Genomic DNA, 20090 nt, shown 5'->3' with positions numbered 1-20090 from the left:
CAGCCTCAACTTTAAACAGCTTAGACCCAAACAGCGACAGATATGGGACAAAACTAGAATTATCGCCACACACACACACACACACACACACACACACACACACACACACACACACACACACACACACACACACACACACACACACACACACACACACACACACACACACACACACACACACACACACACACACACACACACACACACACACACACACACACACACACACACACACACACACCTTGAGAAGAAACTCTGGGTCAGAGGCGGAGATGTCCTTAGCCAGGTTTGTGATCCTGGTCCACACGCTGTCCTCTGTGTCCCATTCCTTCTGGCCTGGAGCCTTGCTTTTATTGACCAGGGAGCAACACACTGCGTTCAGCAGGAGGTACTGAGGGATGAGATGAAGCCAAGGAAGCATTTGTTCAGAAGTCAGAGGGATCAGAATCGCTTTGGTCGCCAAGTACAATAAACATACAGGAATATATCTTGGTAGCATTAGCGCAGAGACACACTGACACGGGTTACAACGACAAAAGCACCTCACATACAGTACAAAGAGAAATACACAAAATTTGAAAGTGCAATTCCTAATTTCTATTCATTCATTCAAACTCCCGGTGGTTCTTGTGGAGGAGAAAACAGTGTTACTTGCTACCAGATATGTTTCATTGTGTTATAATCTCAGGGACGATAATTAGTGACTAAATTGTTTATGATGCATTGCATATGAATCTATGTATTATCCATAGCATCACATATAATCATATGAAAAAAAAAGGTTCCTATAATTACTGAATTTGCCTATCCTTTACTGTACCATATCCATCTGTATTGCATCTTATTTTCTCCTGTACTATTGTAATGAGCTTTGGCAACACTCAGTACTACCTGATTCAAGTCAATACAGCTTTCCCTGAATATGAAAGGAGAGAATATTTTTTATTACATACAATATCCACTGTAGAATATACTCTTACCTTTTTATCCTTCAGCTCCTCTTCAGCTTCATCCTTTCCCCTCTCAATTTCAGCAAACTCCGCCTGCCCGATTGCCACAGTTTGGTCTCGCTCCTGGTCGCCCAGCTCTGTTTGCAGGACCGGTAACTCGATGGTCATGTCGGCCTCGTCCTCCGCAGGCAACACACCGTCTTCCTCCAAATGCTGTCGACACGGAAGAATGTAGCTGAGAACAGTAGCCATGCAATAGGCAGAGGTGTGACCAAGTCAACTTTGCTCGAGTCCCAAGTTTTTAGACTTGGGTCTATATTTGAGAAGTCAAGACCCAAGTCTAAATGTAGAACACCAACTTAAGTCCAAGTCAAGTCCATGTTACTAATGTCAAGTCTCAAGTCTAAATGTAGAACACCAAGTCAAGCCAGAACAAATCAAGAGTCCAGTATCAATTTAATATCTTAAAGAAAACTAAATATCTAGGACTTTTCAATGCAATACGGTTTTAATAGGATAAAAACTTGGTAAGAGCATCATTAGTTTGATTTCTATAATCATTTTCAACTTCAGTAAATTCAATCATTCCATACAAATTAGAATTTAAATTCAGTCGTCATGGAACAAATCTCATCACTTTCAATCTAAGTCATTTACACAAACACAAGATCTTTTGTCGAGACTTTAGGAACCTTTTCAAGTCATCAAAGTACAAGTCAAAGTCAAGTCCCAAGTCACCAGAACCCAAGTCAAGTCAAGTCTCAAGTCTTCTCTTCATGCATCAAGTCAAAACACACAACAAACAAAAAAAAAAAATGGAAGAACATTTCAAGTACCACACTCGTTTCTTCACCACAGGACTGCATCTCTTCAGATATTTCCTCTCCTCCTTCATCTCCTCCATCCTCCCTCTTCTGCTCTCCACCCAGACCAGGATAGAGGGATGAGGAAGGGAGGTGAGAGGAGCGGCTGAGCAGAGCGCTGCCGGCCAGGGAAGTGGAGAGCAGAGAGCCATGGGGGAGAGAAGTAGAGACAGCAGAGGAGAGGAGGGTCAGGTCTCTAGTTAGGAGCCTGTTCTGGGTGCTAAGGAGGGGAGAGGTGAGGGAAAGAGAGCAGGAGGAGGAGGAGGCGGAGAGGAGAAAGGAGGAGGTGGTGGAGGACAGGCTGGAGGGCTGGAGAGAGGGGCAGGAGGAGGGCTGCGATGCCAGGGAGGAGAGCCGAGAGCTGGGCTGAGGCATCAGCGAGGACGCCTGGGCCAGGAGCTTGTTCTCCAGACTCAGAGGAACGTAGTTGGAGAAGAGGCTTCTGCCCGATGCAGCCGGCTGCTCTCCAGGAGCCACATCTGCCTGCAGCAAACTCAGCGCCCTCATCTCTGTTGAGAAAGACGTCAATCGAGGGTCAAAGCCCATCGCAAAAGTGAGCCTCTCTTCTAAAATCATAGATAAACACAAATCACTGTCCCACCCTGGAGCTTATTAAGATAAGCTGTTCAGCAGCATTCCACTAATTGTATGAACAGGCGCTGCACTACTGCAGTTAAGGTGTGTGCTCACATACGGGCATTTCTATGACAAAGACAATAAAAAGAGGACAAAGTTTGCAAACAGTCAGCCAGAGGCCCAACAGACTGAATGGTGCGAGATCCACAATGCATATACCAAACAACCAAAAATAACTTGTGCACGGAACTACATGTAAAAATGACATCTTACATCTTACATCTTTACAAATATAAACAAAAATAAACTATAGAGCTACTGGATTGCACTTACAACACTTACTTGATGGAAATAAAATCATTTTACTACTGTCATTTTAAGATAACCATATTTGGCTGCTAGAATTTAACACATTAGGCAAGCTGGTACCTACAGTTTTTCTGTGTAATGACTATGACTCAGAGTTTGCATAGGCGTGGTGGTTAACCAAGCCCGATGCGAAGAGATGCACAAACTTACCGTAAACCACAGTTTTAACTCTGCGGGCAGGCCGGTGACTCTGTTCAAATCTGTACAACACTGTATGAAGTTAGCTTTTTATATAATCTAGTGTCGGCATCTATTTATAAAGTCTAGTCAGGCTGTGTACCTTCTGATTTACAGTAAATTTCCTCATTCAGCTGCATGACTGGTCAGAGCAGTGCTGATTGGTCAATTTTATTGTGTACCTTTTTACCGTAATAACACAGGTATGGGTCCCTGCCCACAAATAATCATAAACGTGAATAAAATAAAGACGAAACTGCTTCAGATACATTAGGCAGAAAAAACACCAAACACATACAAACAAAATCACAACATCTGCATGCGTATTTACCGCTCAGCGATTCAATTACAAGTTGTTTAGGGGACATGATGACGCTACCGTAATTATTATTGTATGGCGCAAAGGAGGAAGCGAAAATGCTCCATTTCCGCTGCAGCAGCGAGATCGGGAACGTCAAAGAAAGAAAAATGTGGAGAGAAAGGACAAATTGAGGCCAGAGAAGGGACGTTGAACTACAGATATCAGCTTTGTAGAGCTTCGTAGATAGATATCGGCTATTATTTTGAGTTCTTGACCGAGTATTTAACTATATAACGGTCATTTCGAGGTTAACAGCGTAGTAGTGACTCGTCCCCTTGTTCTGCGGTTCGCTTTGAGGAAGCAGGTCGGCTAGCCAGCTGAATTAGCTAGCTCGCTAGCTGGTGAACGGCTCCCAGCAGAAGAGATGGGGACGAGAGCAAGTCGCTTACAAGAAGACCCGGTTCCCTCAGCTTTCGGAAAAGATGGCACAAAGCGAGACTCGTACCGGCGACCCCGCTGTACCAGGCCCACCAGTCTTATGGTAGACTTCTCGGGGAGTTTTGAGGACACAGAGGCCAACCGGAGCCGATCGGAGGAGGGCAGTGACTCGGACATGGGGCAGCAAGCGAGCGCCGACGGAAGCCCTGCCGACCACCACAGCCTCCCCTCCAGCATCAGCCAGGCATCACCAGCGGACGACAACAGCGAGGACAAGCCAGAGGAAGACGGGAATATAAGCCCAGAGGCTCCTGTCAGTGCGGAACATCAGCCCGGAGAAGAGACAGGCCGCATGCCCCACCGCACTTTTTCTGAGCGGCTGCCCGGGAATCGGCACTCTTCCGGGCGCAGTGTCGGCGCAAGGTCCGCCCGGGTTCGAGGCACACACCAGCGGCCGGTGTCAGAGGCTTGGATCGGCCTTTACCGTGTCAACAACCGCCATGGCAGTAAGTTAAAATAATCGCACAAAAGCAATAGCGTTTTTTGCATGTCGTTTTTTGGATTTGTGCGCATAAATCACATATGTTGCAATCGTTTGCAGATCGTAACGTTAATGGATTGTGAAGGAGTTGCTTTGTTTGTTTGTAGATGTGTATGACAGCTCAGTATCGGATACAAATTAATACAGCAGCAACTAGATTTAAAGTTACATGGAATTCAACAATGTGACCCTCAATCTGGCCATTGCTTAATGAAAATGGATTATTCGGGGAATTTACATTCCTGAACAGATAATCTCTTCTCTCGTGCTTACATGCTGACTAAAATCATCTGAGACCCCATTGTATGAAGTGGACCTGCTATGGCGTAAAACTGGAGGTAGTGACATACAAGCTTTCTCATGTCACAAAGCCTATTGACAGTGGTGATCATTTAATAATGCAGCTTATACTTTCAAAACATGATGTTACTTAACCTCCTTCTCCTTAAGTGTACAGAAAAGGGAACATGAGCTTGAAGAGGAAGTAAAAACACACTCCACATTAGCTAATAAGTTGCACAGAAATGGTGGTGATGTGGTAGACAGGAGATCTCAAGCCAAAACACAACATGGGGGTGAGTTTCCCGGGGCAGCCCTCTAGCAAATGTAGGGAAATGGGTCGAAGGCTTCACATGCCCGCTCACTGCTGGCAGCGGCTCATGGATGGAGGAGGGGAATGTAGGGCAACGAGGCAGTTTCTCCCCTCCTGTCCCATCTGCGGATGGCCATGACCCTGGCTATCCCTCGGGCCCGACTCGCTGTTTTGTGTGTGGCGGACTGATGCAGTCAAACACTGCTGCCAACTGGAAAAAGTAAATTTGGATCAACTGCCACCATCACCATATCAATCCCACAAATCTTTATCAGTATCTGCGGGATGACAATACAGCCCCTGTGTTTGGATGCTTGTATTTCAGTCTGTTACATTTGGCAGGTCAGCCCGTGTGAGCTAGATGTCCGAACACAGCGGCTGCCATGCGCATCATCTATCATTTATGTCTCGCCGCGACACAGCGTGTTAATCTCAGCTCTATTGTCTCTCTACTCTGTGCAGATATCCGCTGTCCTTTCTGTTCGAAGCCTTTCCCAGGAGGTCGGATCGAGGATCACCTGTTGAGCTGCCTCACGTCTCCCCCTCTACCTTACAACAGTGAGTATCATATCATAGAAATGCTCCATGTACATTTTTGATAGCCTGAAAACGCTGATGGTTGTTGGCTCCTTTTACATAAGTGGAGAAAAACAAGTCATAAATCCCCTGAATTGTCCCCTCCTCTGTGTTGATGGTGACACTGCTGTTTTTAAGCCCTGTGTGTGTGTCTGTGTGTGTGTGTGTTTACAGCGGATGTGCTCAGTAAAGACAGCGGCGAGTGCTCTATCTGTCTGGAGGATCTGGTACAGGGAGAGACCATCGCCAGGCTGGCTTGCCTCTGTGTCTACCATAAGAGGTAAACTAGTTTTTGTTTTATATGCACAGTAATAAAATACTGAAGTGAAGTCATAAAACACAGAAAGACAAGGCGGGAAAATATAAATTTGTCCAGTTGAGATGAATACAGGGATCCTACACAGGTCTGGAAAAGTCTAGAAATTGTATTTGGTCATTTACAGGTGTGGAAAAGTGTGGTAATTGGACAAGAATTATGGAAAAGTAGGAAGCAGAGTTTGTTTCTATACTATTACACATATGACATATGACATTTCCAATAGTCATAGACCTGCTGTCATTTCAAATGATATGATGTTCCTAAAAATAATGTTCTATGGAGTGGCATGGCCTAGTTGACAGCCATTATCAAGATACTATCAGGATTTATCATTTTGAAATGTGCAGTTTCAGTGAATAAATAGCGTATAGGAAAAAGCATGGGATTTTAAAATGGAAAAATGAGTAGGAATCCTGAAAAAAAACAAAGATTGTGCCTCAAAAGCAACAACCAACCCAAAATAAAATCAAGATCAAAAACAAAGACAGTGGAATTTTATAACAGAAAATCAATCACACAATACACAAGGAGGAAAACGGTATAACAGCAAAATGCATAAATGACAAGCAAAATAAAATAAACACCGGCTTCTCACTCTTTTCACATCTTATTGCTGCCTGGTTGCTTCACATTGAAGGAGTCAGAAAACCTCAACCTCATTCACAACCTATCGCACTGACTACATTTAGTTGTGTTTCACACTATGAGTGAGTGAATTAAGCCTTGTGTGAGACACCACAATCAAAACCACACTTCCATTTGAGTTTTTGAGCATACAATGGGCACACTGACTTGAGTTAATCAAAATGTAATGTTGTCTCTGTATCGCCCCCTCCCCTCCTCTCCCCTCCCCTCCCCTCACTGCTTGTTCCCTCCCTCCTCTAGTTGTATTGATTCCTGGTCCAAGGTGAAGCCCTGCTGTCCTGAACATCCCTTCGATTGACTTGCGGGTCACATGTATTCCACACAGTGACCAACCCGACTCAGGTGTGTGTTAAGACACTTCATTAGCTTCAACATTATGATCTGCAGTAGATCACATAGACAATAGACAATAGCATTTGCTTGGATATAAGATTTTCTACTCTCCAGTGCACAGTCAGAAAAAATCACCAACTATACGGTGAAACAATAAACTAGAATCTGTCTTGGTGACATTGGTGCAGAGGCATATTGTCAACGTAAAGTTTTACAGCACATACTAATACTAACACACATAATATAAGGACAACAGGGTGTCACGTGTGCGCAGGGAGTGTGCAAGACAAACTGCGGACAGTAGACGCCACACATCACTGCAGATTATATTCAAATACAGTAGACAGAATGCTTCATTTGTCTAACTGGCACTCTTATCTGTTCTGCCCCTACAGGAGACTACACTGAATCCCAATACTGCAGAAAAAAATGTATATTTGATTGAACAAAACAAAACAGCCCCCCCCCCCCCCCAAAAGACACAAACCTGCATTTGAGTGGATTTGAGGCGGTCCTAAGAGGAAGCTACAGTTGGTAACACCCGACCCTCTCCGTCTGGACGAGTCCATTTGAACTTGGTCTAGACCATTTCAAGCCAAACGCCAACAGCTGCTCCATCAATCTGTGGAAGAGAGGGAGGGGGTGGGGGGGGCCCCTCTCTCTCTCTCTCCTTGATGGACTTGGCTTGAAACCGCTGGACGCAAAGAAATGTCTAATAAATATTATCATCCCAGAATGATGGAACGCCCCACTCGAAAGAACCTCTCGAACTCGAGGAGGAACGCAAAAAAAGAAATTGTCTTAACTGTGACTCTGCATCCTCTCCTGTGTATTTTTTCCCCCCACAAATGGGATCGGTCATTTTATCTACCATTTTGCAAAAAAAAAAAAAATATCGTTCCATGTTATACATTGGATGAATGTTTCTTTCCTTGGCTAACCCCAAATGAACCAACCTCACACTGAAAGAGTGAACTGTTACCACGTCAATATTGTACTGCTTTATTTTGAGCTAGCTGGCGGTTGAGGGCTTGTTTTTGTGAACGGGGGCTGCTGTAACTAGGTGTTTTCTGTTGTTACCTGTATACATTTCAGGGGGAAGTTTGAGGGGTGAGTTGATTGATTGTTTTGCTGAGTAGGTCAGTTTCTTGTAGGTGGTTAGTTAGCGCTGAACTCAATGTGCTGCTACTTGGTGGTTGTTTAGGAAGGTTGTAGGTATTTCATAGGGCCATAGTAGCGCTGGCGTCGGCACCAATTTGAGCACTTTTGTCCCTCAAGGCTTATTTCTTTTCCTCAAATAAGGTTGTATGTGTGTAAGTGTGTGTGTGTGTTCAAATGACGACTGGGGACAGAACATGTCCTGATGGTGACGGAATATTCGAGATAGTGTGCATGTGAGTGTGTCTGGCAGTGCGTGTGTGTGTGTGTGTGTGTGTGTGTGTGTTTACAGTACATTGCCCAGAGGTCTGCTGGTCAAGAGGGTTCCCTTTTTAATTTTTTTAAAGGTAGTTTTTAAACTACAGCAACATACTGCTACGTGTGGCAGTGGTACGCGACATGGCGGCTCATTGGTCCCATTCGACTTTGCTAAAGGAATGCGGTTTGGGTCTTGTCCCGTCACCCCGCCTCGCTCTCACACTCTCTCTGGGGACTAGTCCGGATTTTTGGACCAGACCCCAGCGGTAGTTTGGCCATCTGGTTACATTAATGCCGGATCAGGGAGGGATGGAGGGACGGGCGGGTTGAGGGATGTATTTTTGGGGCATGTTTACGCCATGCAGCAGCTGCCTCATTCCCCAACAATGGAGGCTATGGACAGCTGATGGCTAATTATTGTATTAACTCCCCCCCTCTTCCCTTTTTTAAGACTTATAGACATTGTATCATCACCATTGTGATTCTGATTATCGCTAAATGTGTTAAATGGCTTACTTTGCCTTTTTTTGTGTGTTGATTGCCTTTGCCGGGTGAAGGGGTTCATGTGCAAGCAGGTATTTGTAGTGTTTTTAGGGGTGCGTTGAGATGCTAGCCTAACAGTAAGGCTGCTGGGACGCAGAGCCTGGCTGATTCAGGTTGTGCACAGTCCAGGACGGACCGGCCGTACAGATTGAACAAGAAAAACATGAATTCATTGCTTTTGCTGCCTGCTCAAAGGGCATGTCTGCTCTACATGATACATTTCTATCCTACCAAGTTATGGATCAGCACAAAGGTCAGCTCTGTGCACAGGTTTCCCATCGGCTAGTTTCTTCACCCCAGCCTTTTTTTATTTTGTCCCCAGTGTCCTGCAGCCCGAGGTGCTATGACTTGTCCTGCCACTAGAGGGCAGCCCTGTGCATGTTTCCCCTTTTTGTATTGAGAAAAGAAGAACAATGCCAAAAGTCTGTCTGTGCTTTGGGAGCTGTGTGTGAGAGAGTGCGGAAGAAGAGATACATTGATCATTAGATGTTACATTTGTTGTGGTGATAATGAGTAATGATGTTGTATACTTTGAGCGGGATGGGTGGGGGGGTAAGGGGGGGTTGTTGGGTTGTCAGTAAAGATAATGGACAATCTGAAGCCCCACATGTTAGTCATTTTTGATTTTTTACCCCCCTGTAAGCTGTGTGGTGCAATACCTCAATTTTTACCAATGCTAACTAAACGCTCTGTATAAACTAGCTCCTCTCCCACCAAGGATGATATTTTGTATAATGTTCCTCCATCCTTGGTTTTGAATCATGGGGCGTTGATCCCTCGTCCACTTTTGAGACCGATGTATTGGATGAGAATAATGAGAATGTTTTTAAAAAGAGTCACCACAGCGGTATCTGCATCCCCAAGATATGGACAATCTGCCTTTACTCTGGTATAGAAACAAATTGAGTTTTATTTATTAAAATTGTAAATATGTAATGCAATTCAAAAAATGGCTTGGTCTTTGTCTGTTCAATATACTGTTTCTAAGCTCCGATCTTTTGTATGTCTCAGAAGTTGTTTTTATATGTATTTTTTACAATAAATATATTATGTGTGAGAGCTGTCTTTGTGGACGTCTGTTTTTATGTGTTTTGAGTGTTCATCATGTATTTGTGGGTGTGTGTTTGTAAAGGTTCAGTGCAGTGAGGTGACGTACTGCAGGGTCAGATGTGTCCCCATGAACCAAAGGAATATATGAAGAGTTTTATTCCAAAATGCAGCATTTAAATAGATTGAACCTACTATTACTAAATGGTTGATAACAGAATTTTAAAACAAACTGTACTTTTAAAATGATATTTAAGTTGGGTTATTTAAGTTAGTAGTTGACAAACTGATAACACCTTTACAAATTGGTTCCTCTAAAATATAGAGGAACTAATTAAATAATAAAATATAGAGGAACTAACTAAAAAAACAACTCAAAATATAGCACCATGGAAATCAAGTTTGCAAACTTATGTCTGAAGTTTGACTCGTAATTTGCAATTATAGTTTCCAGCTTATGCATTGCATAGTCTCTATCAGTAGGAATTTACTGAGTTTATTAGGTGCATTGCTGTTGAATTATCAGCAAGTGACAGGATTACAAAAAACTATATTTAAATTTTTGCCCCCCCCCCCAAAAAAAAACATAGTTACCTGATATTCACTGCTCAGTATTTACAAAAGACATAATTCTATTCTACAAAATGTTACTGTCCTTAAGATAGCTGACAACTTTAACAATATCAAATTCCAATAAGTGAGTTTTAATTCCAGCCATCATTTTTATCAGAATTGGAGCCCTACTTCTCAAATAGTGGACCTCATCTTAACATGCACCTTTTCAAATACACTATCTAGTCTAAACATACCACAAACAATTCTGCCTGGCAACATATGACAGGTTCCCAAACGTATTCAGGTCAATTAAAACACCTGATAAGACCTAAGTAGCTTCATCTGAGAAGATTCTTGTGGTTCGTTGTGATTTTGTTCTGAACTGACAAACTCTAAGTGGATGATAACCACAGTGAGCAGAGTGAAGGCCATGATCAGAAAGTTATTTGAATACTTACTATACTTTGATTGTGCTTAAGTCTAAATAATGAAATAACAGTGAAAGTGAACCACTCCTCTCTTTGCTGTGTGGACCCCCTGGAACCACCTCAATGACCCCTGGAAGTCCTCAGACCGCACTTTGCTAACCAGTGATTTAATAGACAGTGTGAAGCAACCGTGGAGTTTCCAACTTCCCCATTTTGAGTCCTCTGAGATGGGTTGGTCTTTTTTGGTTTTTTTTGCTCCTATTCACAGTGTATCAGGAAGTGAAACCCTACACCACAGCATGGTAGAAAACAGTAAATGACACCCAGACCCACAGGGTGAACATTCTTGGCTGTCTTCTTTTCTCTGGCAGATCTGCGCTCAGTTGTTTTTCAGAGACGAGTGTGTCCAGCAACAAAGGTAAGCAGAGGATTGAACTTGTACTTTACTTATTCAAGCATTAAGTACTTAAAAGTATTCCCAGTTTAGGGGAATAAACTTGTACTGCACTCAACACCAAAGCAAATATCCTACTGTTTATTCTGCTGTGTTTTTATCTACCTGTATTATTTACTTGAACTGGTTCATAAAAATAAAGATAATTAAGATCCTTGTTTACATTTCAAGCCAGCTGAATTAAAGAAGCAGCAACTGGACTGCTGATCTTTTAAACTTATTTTATAGGAGTTAACTCATCAAAGATGGAATAGGATTAAAATAGTGGATAATACTAAAATGTTTCATGTTGTTTCAACAGACAAGGCCATATTCTGTATACTGTACCACTAAAACTGAAACCTCTTTCACTGCCTCACATGATTTCTTGTGAACTGAAACTAAAAGTATATTTCACTTAAGTGTTTACAAACAGAAATCCAGTCTGAGATTTTTGTGAGCTATCAGGACAAATATAGGGAATATATGAATCCAAAACCTGGCCTATTTTTTCGTAAATGCCATGACACAATGTCAGTTTTCCCAGGACACGTGTTGCAAGAGCAGAAGTGGCCTCTTGGTTTCAGTTTGACTTCCTTTTCCATTCCCAGGCAACATCCCATGCAGCACGTTTTGCTTTCATTAGAAATCACTATATTTTATTTACCAGTAGACGGGATCTGATGTAAGTCTCATTTAGGGTGAGTGTCTACGTGGAAACCTAGATTGGATGTTATTAGAAATGGGGGGTTGGGAAGTGATTTACTGTCGTTATCAAGTGGGCTTGAATAACGCCTCCTGAAGGCTCAACAGGAAGTTCTGATGTCACATGACCACCCGTCCACATCCTGCCTCACCACTTATCAGACCTGAACGGATACAACACACCTAAAATGCAGACATCTCAACCACACTTAGGCTCACAACTAGTCAACAACATCAACGGCAATAATTTCCAACCTCATATCAGCAGAGGTGGAAAGTTACAATTTACTCAAGTCCTGTACTTCAGTACAATTTTGAGGTACTGTACTGGCATTTAACTTGAGTATTTCCATTTTGTGAGACTTCATACATTTACTACATTTCAGAGGGAAATATTGTACTTTATATTGTTTTTACTCCACTACATTTATCTGACGGCTGTAGTTACTAGTTACTTTGCAGAATAAGGTTTTACATGCAAAACATACAATAAGCCCATTAAATATGTTGTATTGTTAGTGTTTAAACGCCCCAACAGTATATGGAGCAGTTAGACCGACAACATTAAAATACGTCTTACAGGTTAATGCATCAATAATTTAACACTCTGAAAGAATGAGTACTTTTACTTTTGATACTTAAGTACATTTAACTGCAAATACCTCTATACTTTTTACTTAGGTGAAATTTTGAATGCAGGACTTTTACTTTTACTTGAGTATTTTTCCATTATGGTTTTGCTACCTTTACTTAAGTAAAGGATTTGAGGACTTTTTCCACCACTGCATAATCAGTCTCAACAACAGTGGCTTATAGGGGCGGTCTGTTCAGCAGTTCAGAAACCAAACTGTATGAGCAAACTGTGACCTTAATTATAATTCTTTTGTGATACATTTTTTATTATTATTATTGTGCTTTACTTTTCCACTTTAAAAGACATCCACAAGTATAAAGGGGGTTGGGGAAAGAATAACAAAAACAGCAACAAAACACAAAAGCAGACAGCAAATTGTCTATGAAGGCGTACACAGTTATAACTACACGCTTATACAGGCACATATTTACACAAATAACACAGACATATGGACGCCCCCAAACACACACACACACACACACACACACACACACACACACACACAGACTCCCTATCCCTCCCTGTGAGCTTAACTATGTAAAACAGTTACACCAGGAGCTGAGAACGGTGTGACTACTCAACCTCAGCTACTATATCTCTCCCATCACTTGACTTGTGGTTTTGCTTTTACCAGCTGACTCATTGATTTTCAACATACAGGACAGTATGGTATGTTTCTGGGAACTCACTGTTGAGCCTTTTGGAGAAGTTGTGGGCCCTGATAAGACGCCCACACTCACACACTCAACCCTGTAACAGATCAGGTGGCAGGCTCCTGTCTGATCCTGTTGATTTATGATGGTATAGTCTGATCTGATCTTCTCTATAGCCAACATTTGAATTGGGATTCATACAGGAGCCCAATTCAAATGTCAAAAGAATGATGTATTCTTTTGACATTTGAATTGGGCTTCTGTATGAATGCTCGCCCTGCATTACCACACAAGGGATTTTTCCATCACATTCTGAGTATTAGTAAATATCAGTGGAAAGAGTGCTAGAATGTCCTACTCAAGTAGCAGTACTGTTACTTTGCTGAAATTTTAAAGTAGAAGTAAAAGTACTGATGTAGAAATCTGCTTAAGTAGCTAATTTAAGATGTCCTCAGAGTGAAAGTTACTGAATTACTCTTTAGAAAAGAAAACATTGTTAGATGTGATGTTTTCCATGTAATTCTAAAAGGATGAGAGGACAGAGTTCAAACTGGATTCTTTCAGTTGTAAAGTTTGGAAACAAAATAAAGTGCAAAAACAAAGTAAAACCAGATTACTCTTTTCTGTTCTTTGCTGACTGACCGTTCACTGTGAATGGCTCCGCAATTTGTCAATTTACGATTGTCCGGCTGCTGTAGCTTATGGAGAGACACAACATTTTTACTCTGTAATTAATGTGATTTAAAATGTAGTGAGGTGCAATTCTTCAGTAAAAACATAGGCCACTTCAAAGTAAGTAAAAGTAAAATTACTGACTTACTCAAAAAAGTTCAAGTACACAAAAAAGCTACTCGGTTACAGTAATGTGAATAAATGTAATTAGTTACCTCCTTGGTAAATACAGCTTATCTTTGCACTGTTACTGTACTAATATGTGGTCTAAATTTCAGTAAAAGTGGATTCACTCAGCCTCTCTCTCTCTCCTGGGCCCAGTCTCCTGCAGCATGTCGGACACAGAGAACCTCCTCGCCTCCGCAGAGACAGAGGATGACCTCGGCTCTGACCCGACCCCCCCGCCGCCATACAGCTACGAGGGGCAGCAGCCGCCCCCCTACTCTGCCGCCCCGGTCATGTACCCTGCACCCAAAACCCAGACAATTATCTGTACCACCCAAACTGCCACGGGATACCAGTCTTTCAGCGATATAAGTCCAGGATTCTCACCGGAGACATCGCCGCTTGTAGACTCATCTTCTTTTGACGACAAGGCGGTGCGAATGGCGTTTGTTAGAAAGGTTTGTATCAGCAGTTTGTTTCAGCAGCATCTGTATTCTGCAAAAAATTCCCAATGTCTTTTTCTCTGGAGCTGGTGACCTCATTAATTCTCTTGAACAATATATAAGATCACTTTCAGATATTGGTTATAAAAAAATTGGGGTTCTCGTGTCCTGCCATGGGAACTCTTTTATAAAAGGTTCTCATCCACAAATCCAGCACAAAAATGTGAAAGAAATAAAAAGATATTGATTCCAAAATCAGCAGGCTAAATTTTTCCAATTTTCTGTCATGTATCAAAATCTAAAACAAATTTCTATTATTATCCAAGAAAGGCTATAGATATAATTTTCATTTTTTTCAAGTTAAAGAACACTTGATGAGTTCATTTTCAAAATGCCATATATCCATTTTGGAAAAAATACAGTAGATTACCTGAAGTCCATCACTCTCTAAAATAAAATAAAAGTGTAGAGCTGCAACGATTAATCGATTAATCGATTAATCGATTAGTTGTCAACTATTAAATGAATCACCAACTATTTTGATAACCGATTAATCGGTTTGAGTAATTTTATAAGAAAAATAAGTCAAAATTCTCTGATTCCAGCTTCTTAAATGTGAATATTTTCTGGTTTCTTTACTCCTCTATGACAGTAAACTGAATATCTTTGGGTTGTGGACAAAACAAGACATTTGAGGACGTCATCTTGGGCTTTGGGAAACACTGATCCACATTTTTCACCATTTTCTGACATTTTATAGACCAAACAACTAATCGTTTCAGAATGAAACTTTGTATTTTTTGATCACTTCTGTCCCTTTCTCTCTCCCTGTGCAGGTGTTCAGCATCCTGACGGTGCAGCTGGTGTTCACCTTCAGTGTGGTGTGTCTGTTCACCTTCTCCAGCGTGGTGAAAGATGCGGTGCAGACCAACCTGTGGGTCTACCTCAGCTCCTACATCATCTTCATGGTGGTGGCCATCAGCCTCAGCTGCTGCAGGTCCTTCAGCAGGCGTCACCCCTGGAACATCGTGGGACTGGTGGGTTACAAACACAGCAGCAGAGCGCATCCAGACATTTTGATGGGGCAAACTGATATTTTTTGTGAGGGGTTGAAGCTGCCAATAGATGATATTTTATGTCAATATTCAACAACTTTAAATAAGACCATTTTAATGCCAAAAAACTGAAAAAAAAAAGTTAAGATGCATTAAGTGATACCCCCAGAATTGTATTCTTGGCATTTAAAAAAGCATTTAGACCATGGGAAACTGAAACGCTCCGCCAAAACCCATACTACTACCACTACTACTACTACTACTAATAATAATAATAATAATAATGATAACAATTTCATTAATATTGTGTGGAATCAAAATGTTGCAATAGAATCAATTCAGGTAAAGAGCTTCCCATCGGATTTTTAATGAAAGGCCAATATTGGGCTACTATATCAGCAGATCAATATATTGTCTATCCCTAGGCCACAATGCAAATCAGTGGAGAATATAGATAGAATCATAGTTAACACCAGCTAGGCAGTAAGTGGCTTACCGAGATACGATACATGCCACAACTGCGATTATCAGGACTAAATATTACAAAGAGCTCTGGAAAAATTAAGTAAAGTAAAAGTAAAAGTGAGAGTAAAAAATTTAAAAATACTCAAAGTACTAAAAAAGGTAGCTGTATTTGTTAGTTAGGCCAATCTTACTATTCACTGCTTGGTTTTCCTCAAACTTTAGATCTCTTTATCACATTTGGTTGACACTTGAAAGAAGCTGGTGGCTTGGTTCTACTTAACGTTTTTTTCTTTTATTGCAAGCTCTTTTATTGCTTCCAAATGAAAACCGCAGTTTCCTCTTTAGACGTGTTCACAGGCTCACTGGTCCGCTGTAAACTGGTGGCATGTTGAATTAGGCCAACCTGCTTCCTGCATTGTGGTGGCTATATGTGTAGAGAGTGGCACGAACACTGCCAGGGTTAGGAGTTCAATTCCACCGGGGCTCCGCTGGAAAAACTGGCAAAACTTTATTCACCGTAACGTTTGAATATATGATACTATCTGTTGAGCAAACTATAAACTGACAGTGTGGAAAAAGTACTGAAATCCTTTACCAACAATACCATAATGGAAAAATATATCCATTAAAAGTAAAAACTCTGCATTCAAAATTTTACTTGAGTAAAAGTATATAAGTATTAGCAGTAAAATGTACTTAAGTATCAAAAGTAAAACTACTCATTCTGCAGACTAGTCCTTTTCAGTGTGTTGAAATATTGATGCATTAAACATGCAAAATGTTGTAGGTGGTCCAGGTCTAACTACTCCATATACTGTTGGACAGTCTAAAAATGCATCATATTTTATGATCTTATCGTATGTTTTGCATGTAAAACCTTATTCTGCAAAGTAACTATAGTAACTACAGCCATCAGATAAATGTAGTGGAGTAAAAAGTACAATATTTCCCTCTGAAATGTAATACAGTAAAAGTATGAAGTCTCACAAAATGGGAGTACTCAAGTGCCAGTACCTCAAAACTGTACTTAAGTACTTGAGTGAATGTACTTTGTTACTTTCCACCTCTGTAACCTGAAACAATGCAGACACAGTTGTTCCTGCTGATCTTCCAGAGTTTTAACCCAGTCATTTTGTGCCTACAGGCTGTGGTCACCCTCAGTCTGTCGTACATGGTGGGAACCGCCGCCTCCTTCCACAACACCACAGCTGTTGCCATCACTATGGGAGCCACACTGGCCATCACCTTTGCCATCATCGCCTTCTCAGTACAGGTCAGACACACACAGGCTGTGTTTCGAAACACTAGCTGTATATATCCGTCTTGGGGGGAAAAATCATTACCTGAAGTTCATCATTTGATATCTCTAATCCTCTAAATATAGAGGATTCGGTCTGTAAAATACATGTCAAACAAGGACTAAGTTACCTATTAATCTTTGAAAATACTATAATGAAAAGTACCAGAGTTTGTCTTAATTACAAGCAATCATTCAGAAAAAGAAAAATCAATCATTTTCAAACAGGAGAGGTCACTTGTATGAAGTTGCAGATATGTATTTTTTTTTCTTTAAATATCTGTCTTCTGTAACCGGTATCCTACAGAAGACAGATAGTCTGTCCGGTATCCTTCCCCCGTATAAAACAAGTATAGTTTGGACAAGTAAGACAACTTAAACATCCATTTTTTCCAGGTCCTTTTCAGAAACATGCAGAATTTAAGCAGTTATGTGCAAATCCTGTCTCAGATATTGGGATTGAGTGGAATCAAATACAAGACAGAGCTGCAGAATCTGCAACACTATGCTCCAAAATACATTGTATTAATCATTATACATGTTTTTAATCAATATCTGGAATGTTTATCTATTACTTTTATCATTTATTTTTAAGATTTTGTATTACCTGTAAAGCACTCTGTTACATTGATTTGAAATAGAAAGCTTTGTTAAAAAAAATATTAGATTTGGATCATTGTGCTTGCTCCTATTAACTCCAATATATAAAAAAAATACTCTGGACCCAGGCCCTAATTGCACTCCAAAGCTGTATTTGTATTGACCAGTGTCTGCATAGCGAATTCACCCGGGTCTTTGTGTGTTGCCTGCAGACTCGTTATGATTTCACCGTGTGGTCTGGCATTCTGCTGATTCTGCTGGTGGACCTGATTATGTTCGGGATCTTCTGCACCTTCTACTCCTCCTACATGATGGATATCGTCTACGGATGTCTGGGAGCTCTGCTCTACTCACTGGTACAGGACAAAAATAACAATATCTGAAGTGCTATACAAATATAAACTAGATTTATACAGCACTTCTTCAGCTTCTTCTCTGGCTCTGGTTAGCTCAACCGGTAGAGACTGATGCCATTTAGATGCACTCATGGTACTGTGATGTGCTTTGGATAAATGCGTCCCCCAAACGGTTATTACATGTTTTTATTTCTGTCTTCAGACCAGCTCTCTGTTTTGCATGTTCCCATTTCACCAGAGCTGTAGACAAATATCATAAGATCAAGGAAGTTCAGAGTGAGGTTAGCTGTGGCGTCAACAAGCACTTTCACTTCATTTTGCGTTACAGTTTTGGCATGCAACATCCGGAGTAACTCACTGAAGCAGTAAAACAGGTACAATACAAGCAAGCAATACGTAAGTGAGAGCAAGGGTCAAAGCCACAGCACCCAAACAATGGATGTAAGACATTTGCATTTTAGGCGTTTAGCCGACTCTCGTATGCAAAGCAACTTTAAACTGAAACAGTAGATTAAACCTAAAATCCATCTGTGACAGTAAGCAGCACAGAGCAGAGCGTCATTTCAACAATGAATCAAACCATCAGCCAACCATCGAACAGCCATTCAATAAGCCGAACAATACAGATGTTTGGTTGTCTTTCAAAATAGTGCTCTGAGGTCAGCTGATCAAATTAACTTAACTGTTATTGGACAGAGACATAAATCCATCTCAGTCAGGGAAGGAAACTAACTTTATTCACCAACCACAGTGACTGGAGGATTCCTGCGTTAAAGTAATTGACCAAAACATTTTTATATACAGTAAATAAATGTCTGTTTTGATACTCTCTATTGCCAATATAACACAACAGTGATTCAGCCTATAGCCAGTTCATGAAAGCTTTTACATCTGCTGTTCTAAACACCCGGTGTCTGGTAGGAAAAAATCCTCTGCCACACAGGAAGTGATGCGTTTTAAATTTACAGCAGCAGCAGCAGCAACAGCGGTTTGTTTGGAATAAATAGAAGAAGAAAAACTGGGTAGTTAGCATGAGCAGCGAACGCCGCCATGGCTGAACAGACAGAGAAAAGAGAGCCACCTACAGAAACTCAGACTGCATCAACAGAAAATCCAAGTCACAGTCCCGCCCACACTGTTTGATTGACAGGTGATCTCTAGGAAGTGCAGTGCAGAAACACCACAGCAATGAAAAAAATATATATATATCTCATGGATTACAACTTTAAACAGCCACTTCCCCATTTTACCTGCCACTGTTTTACCTTGAGAAAGACACTGAATCCCTACCAGCTCAAGTGGTGTTGCTTTGTAGCTGACCCTGACCTCTGACCTCCCTGTGGATGGGGGGGGGGGGGGGGGCAAGCACAAATATCATTTCTAGTATCTAGTACCTGTCAAAATATTGTAGAATAGACTAACTTACCACCTATCATCATAATTTACTAGCAGTTGACTGGTGGCCATTTCTCACCCTGCTCTCAATTTTCTTTTCCTCCACTCTCTCTCTCTCTCTCTCTCTCTGTCCGTCTCTCTCTCTCTCTCAGTTCCTGGTGATAGACTGTCAGCTGCTGATGGGGACGATGAGCTACCGTCTGAATCCAGAGGAATACGTCAACGCTGCCCTCATCATCTACCTGGACATCGTCCTCATCTTCCTCTACCTCCTGGGGAGGAGGTGAAGATATAAACACAACACACACACACTCCAGAGTGTACCCAGTATGAAAATGTCCTTTATTTTGTATATAGCCGTATCCTGTTTTGACTGACATACAATGAATGAATGAACGGTTATCATGAATGGTTATCAGTCTTTTACAGAACATTGTCTTTTTTTCAGTTTCAATAAAAAATTGTTCTAAATCAACAAAAAAATGTTTTGCTGAATTTCTTTTTTTGGAGTATTGCATGTTAACCCACACAAGGATTTGACCTGACAA

At 41.3% G+C, this 20090-nt stretch overlaps 3 protein-coding genes across 3 annotated transcripts in view; 2 read left to right on the top strand and 1 right to left on the bottom strand.

Annotated features, from left to right (window-relative positions):
* tep1 (telomerase-associated protein 1) overlaps nt 1-3038 on the bottom strand; it is a 38032-nt gene extending 34994 nt beyond the window's left edge. The window contains exons 1-4 of the mRNA XM_071541106.1: nt 2909-3038; nt 1787-2322; nt 981-1163; nt 242-391 (exon numbers count right to left, since the gene is read on the bottom strand). Coding sequence (XP_071397207.1) covers nt 242-391; nt 981-1163; nt 1787-2320 — 867 coding nt within the window. The 5' untranslated portion in view covers nt 2321-2322; nt 2909-3038. The remainder of the gene's footprint in view (nt 1-241; nt 392-980; nt 1164-1786; nt 2323-2908) is intronic.
* Nucleotides 3039-3351: 313 nt separating this feature from the next.
* On the top strand, nt 3352-9696 carry LOC139662440 (E3 ubiquitin-protein ligase ZNRF1). Its single transcript, XM_071541136.1, has 5 exons — nt 3352-4180; nt 5270-5365; nt 5558-5663; nt 6588-6689; nt 7076-9696. The coding sequence occupies exons 1-4, from the start codon at nt 3661-3663 to the stop codon at nt 6643-6645; spliced, it is 780 nt and encodes a 259-aa protein (XP_071397237.1). The 5' UTR covers nt 3352-3660; the 3' UTR covers nt 6646-6689; nt 7076-9696.
* A 1252-nt stretch (nt 9697-10948) lies between these two features.
* On the top strand, nt 10949-19993 carry LOC139662435 (protein lifeguard 1). Its single transcript, XM_071541131.1, has 6 exons — nt 10949-11087; nt 14088-14389; nt 15211-15411; nt 17039-17167; nt 18004-18147; nt 19695-19993. The coding sequence occupies exons 2-6, from the start codon at nt 14099-14101 to the stop codon at nt 19827-19829; spliced, it is 900 nt and encodes a 299-aa protein (XP_071397232.1). The 5' UTR covers nt 10949-11087; nt 14088-14098; the 3' UTR covers nt 19830-19993.
* Nucleotides 19994-20090: the final 97 nt, after the last annotated feature.

The sequence above is a fragment of the Centroberyx affinis genome, unplaced genomic scaffold, assembly GCF_046629955.1.
Source record: "Centroberyx affinis isolate AG114_WGS23_722 - 3 ecotype Tasmania unplaced genomic scaffold, CSIRO-AGI_Caff_v1 ptg003790l_1, whole genome shotgun sequence".
Classification (NCBI taxonomy): Eukaryota; Metazoa; Chordata; class Actinopteri; order Beryciformes; family Berycidae; genus Centroberyx; species Centroberyx affinis.
This window is presented reverse-complemented; position numbering and strand designations above follow the sequence as displayed.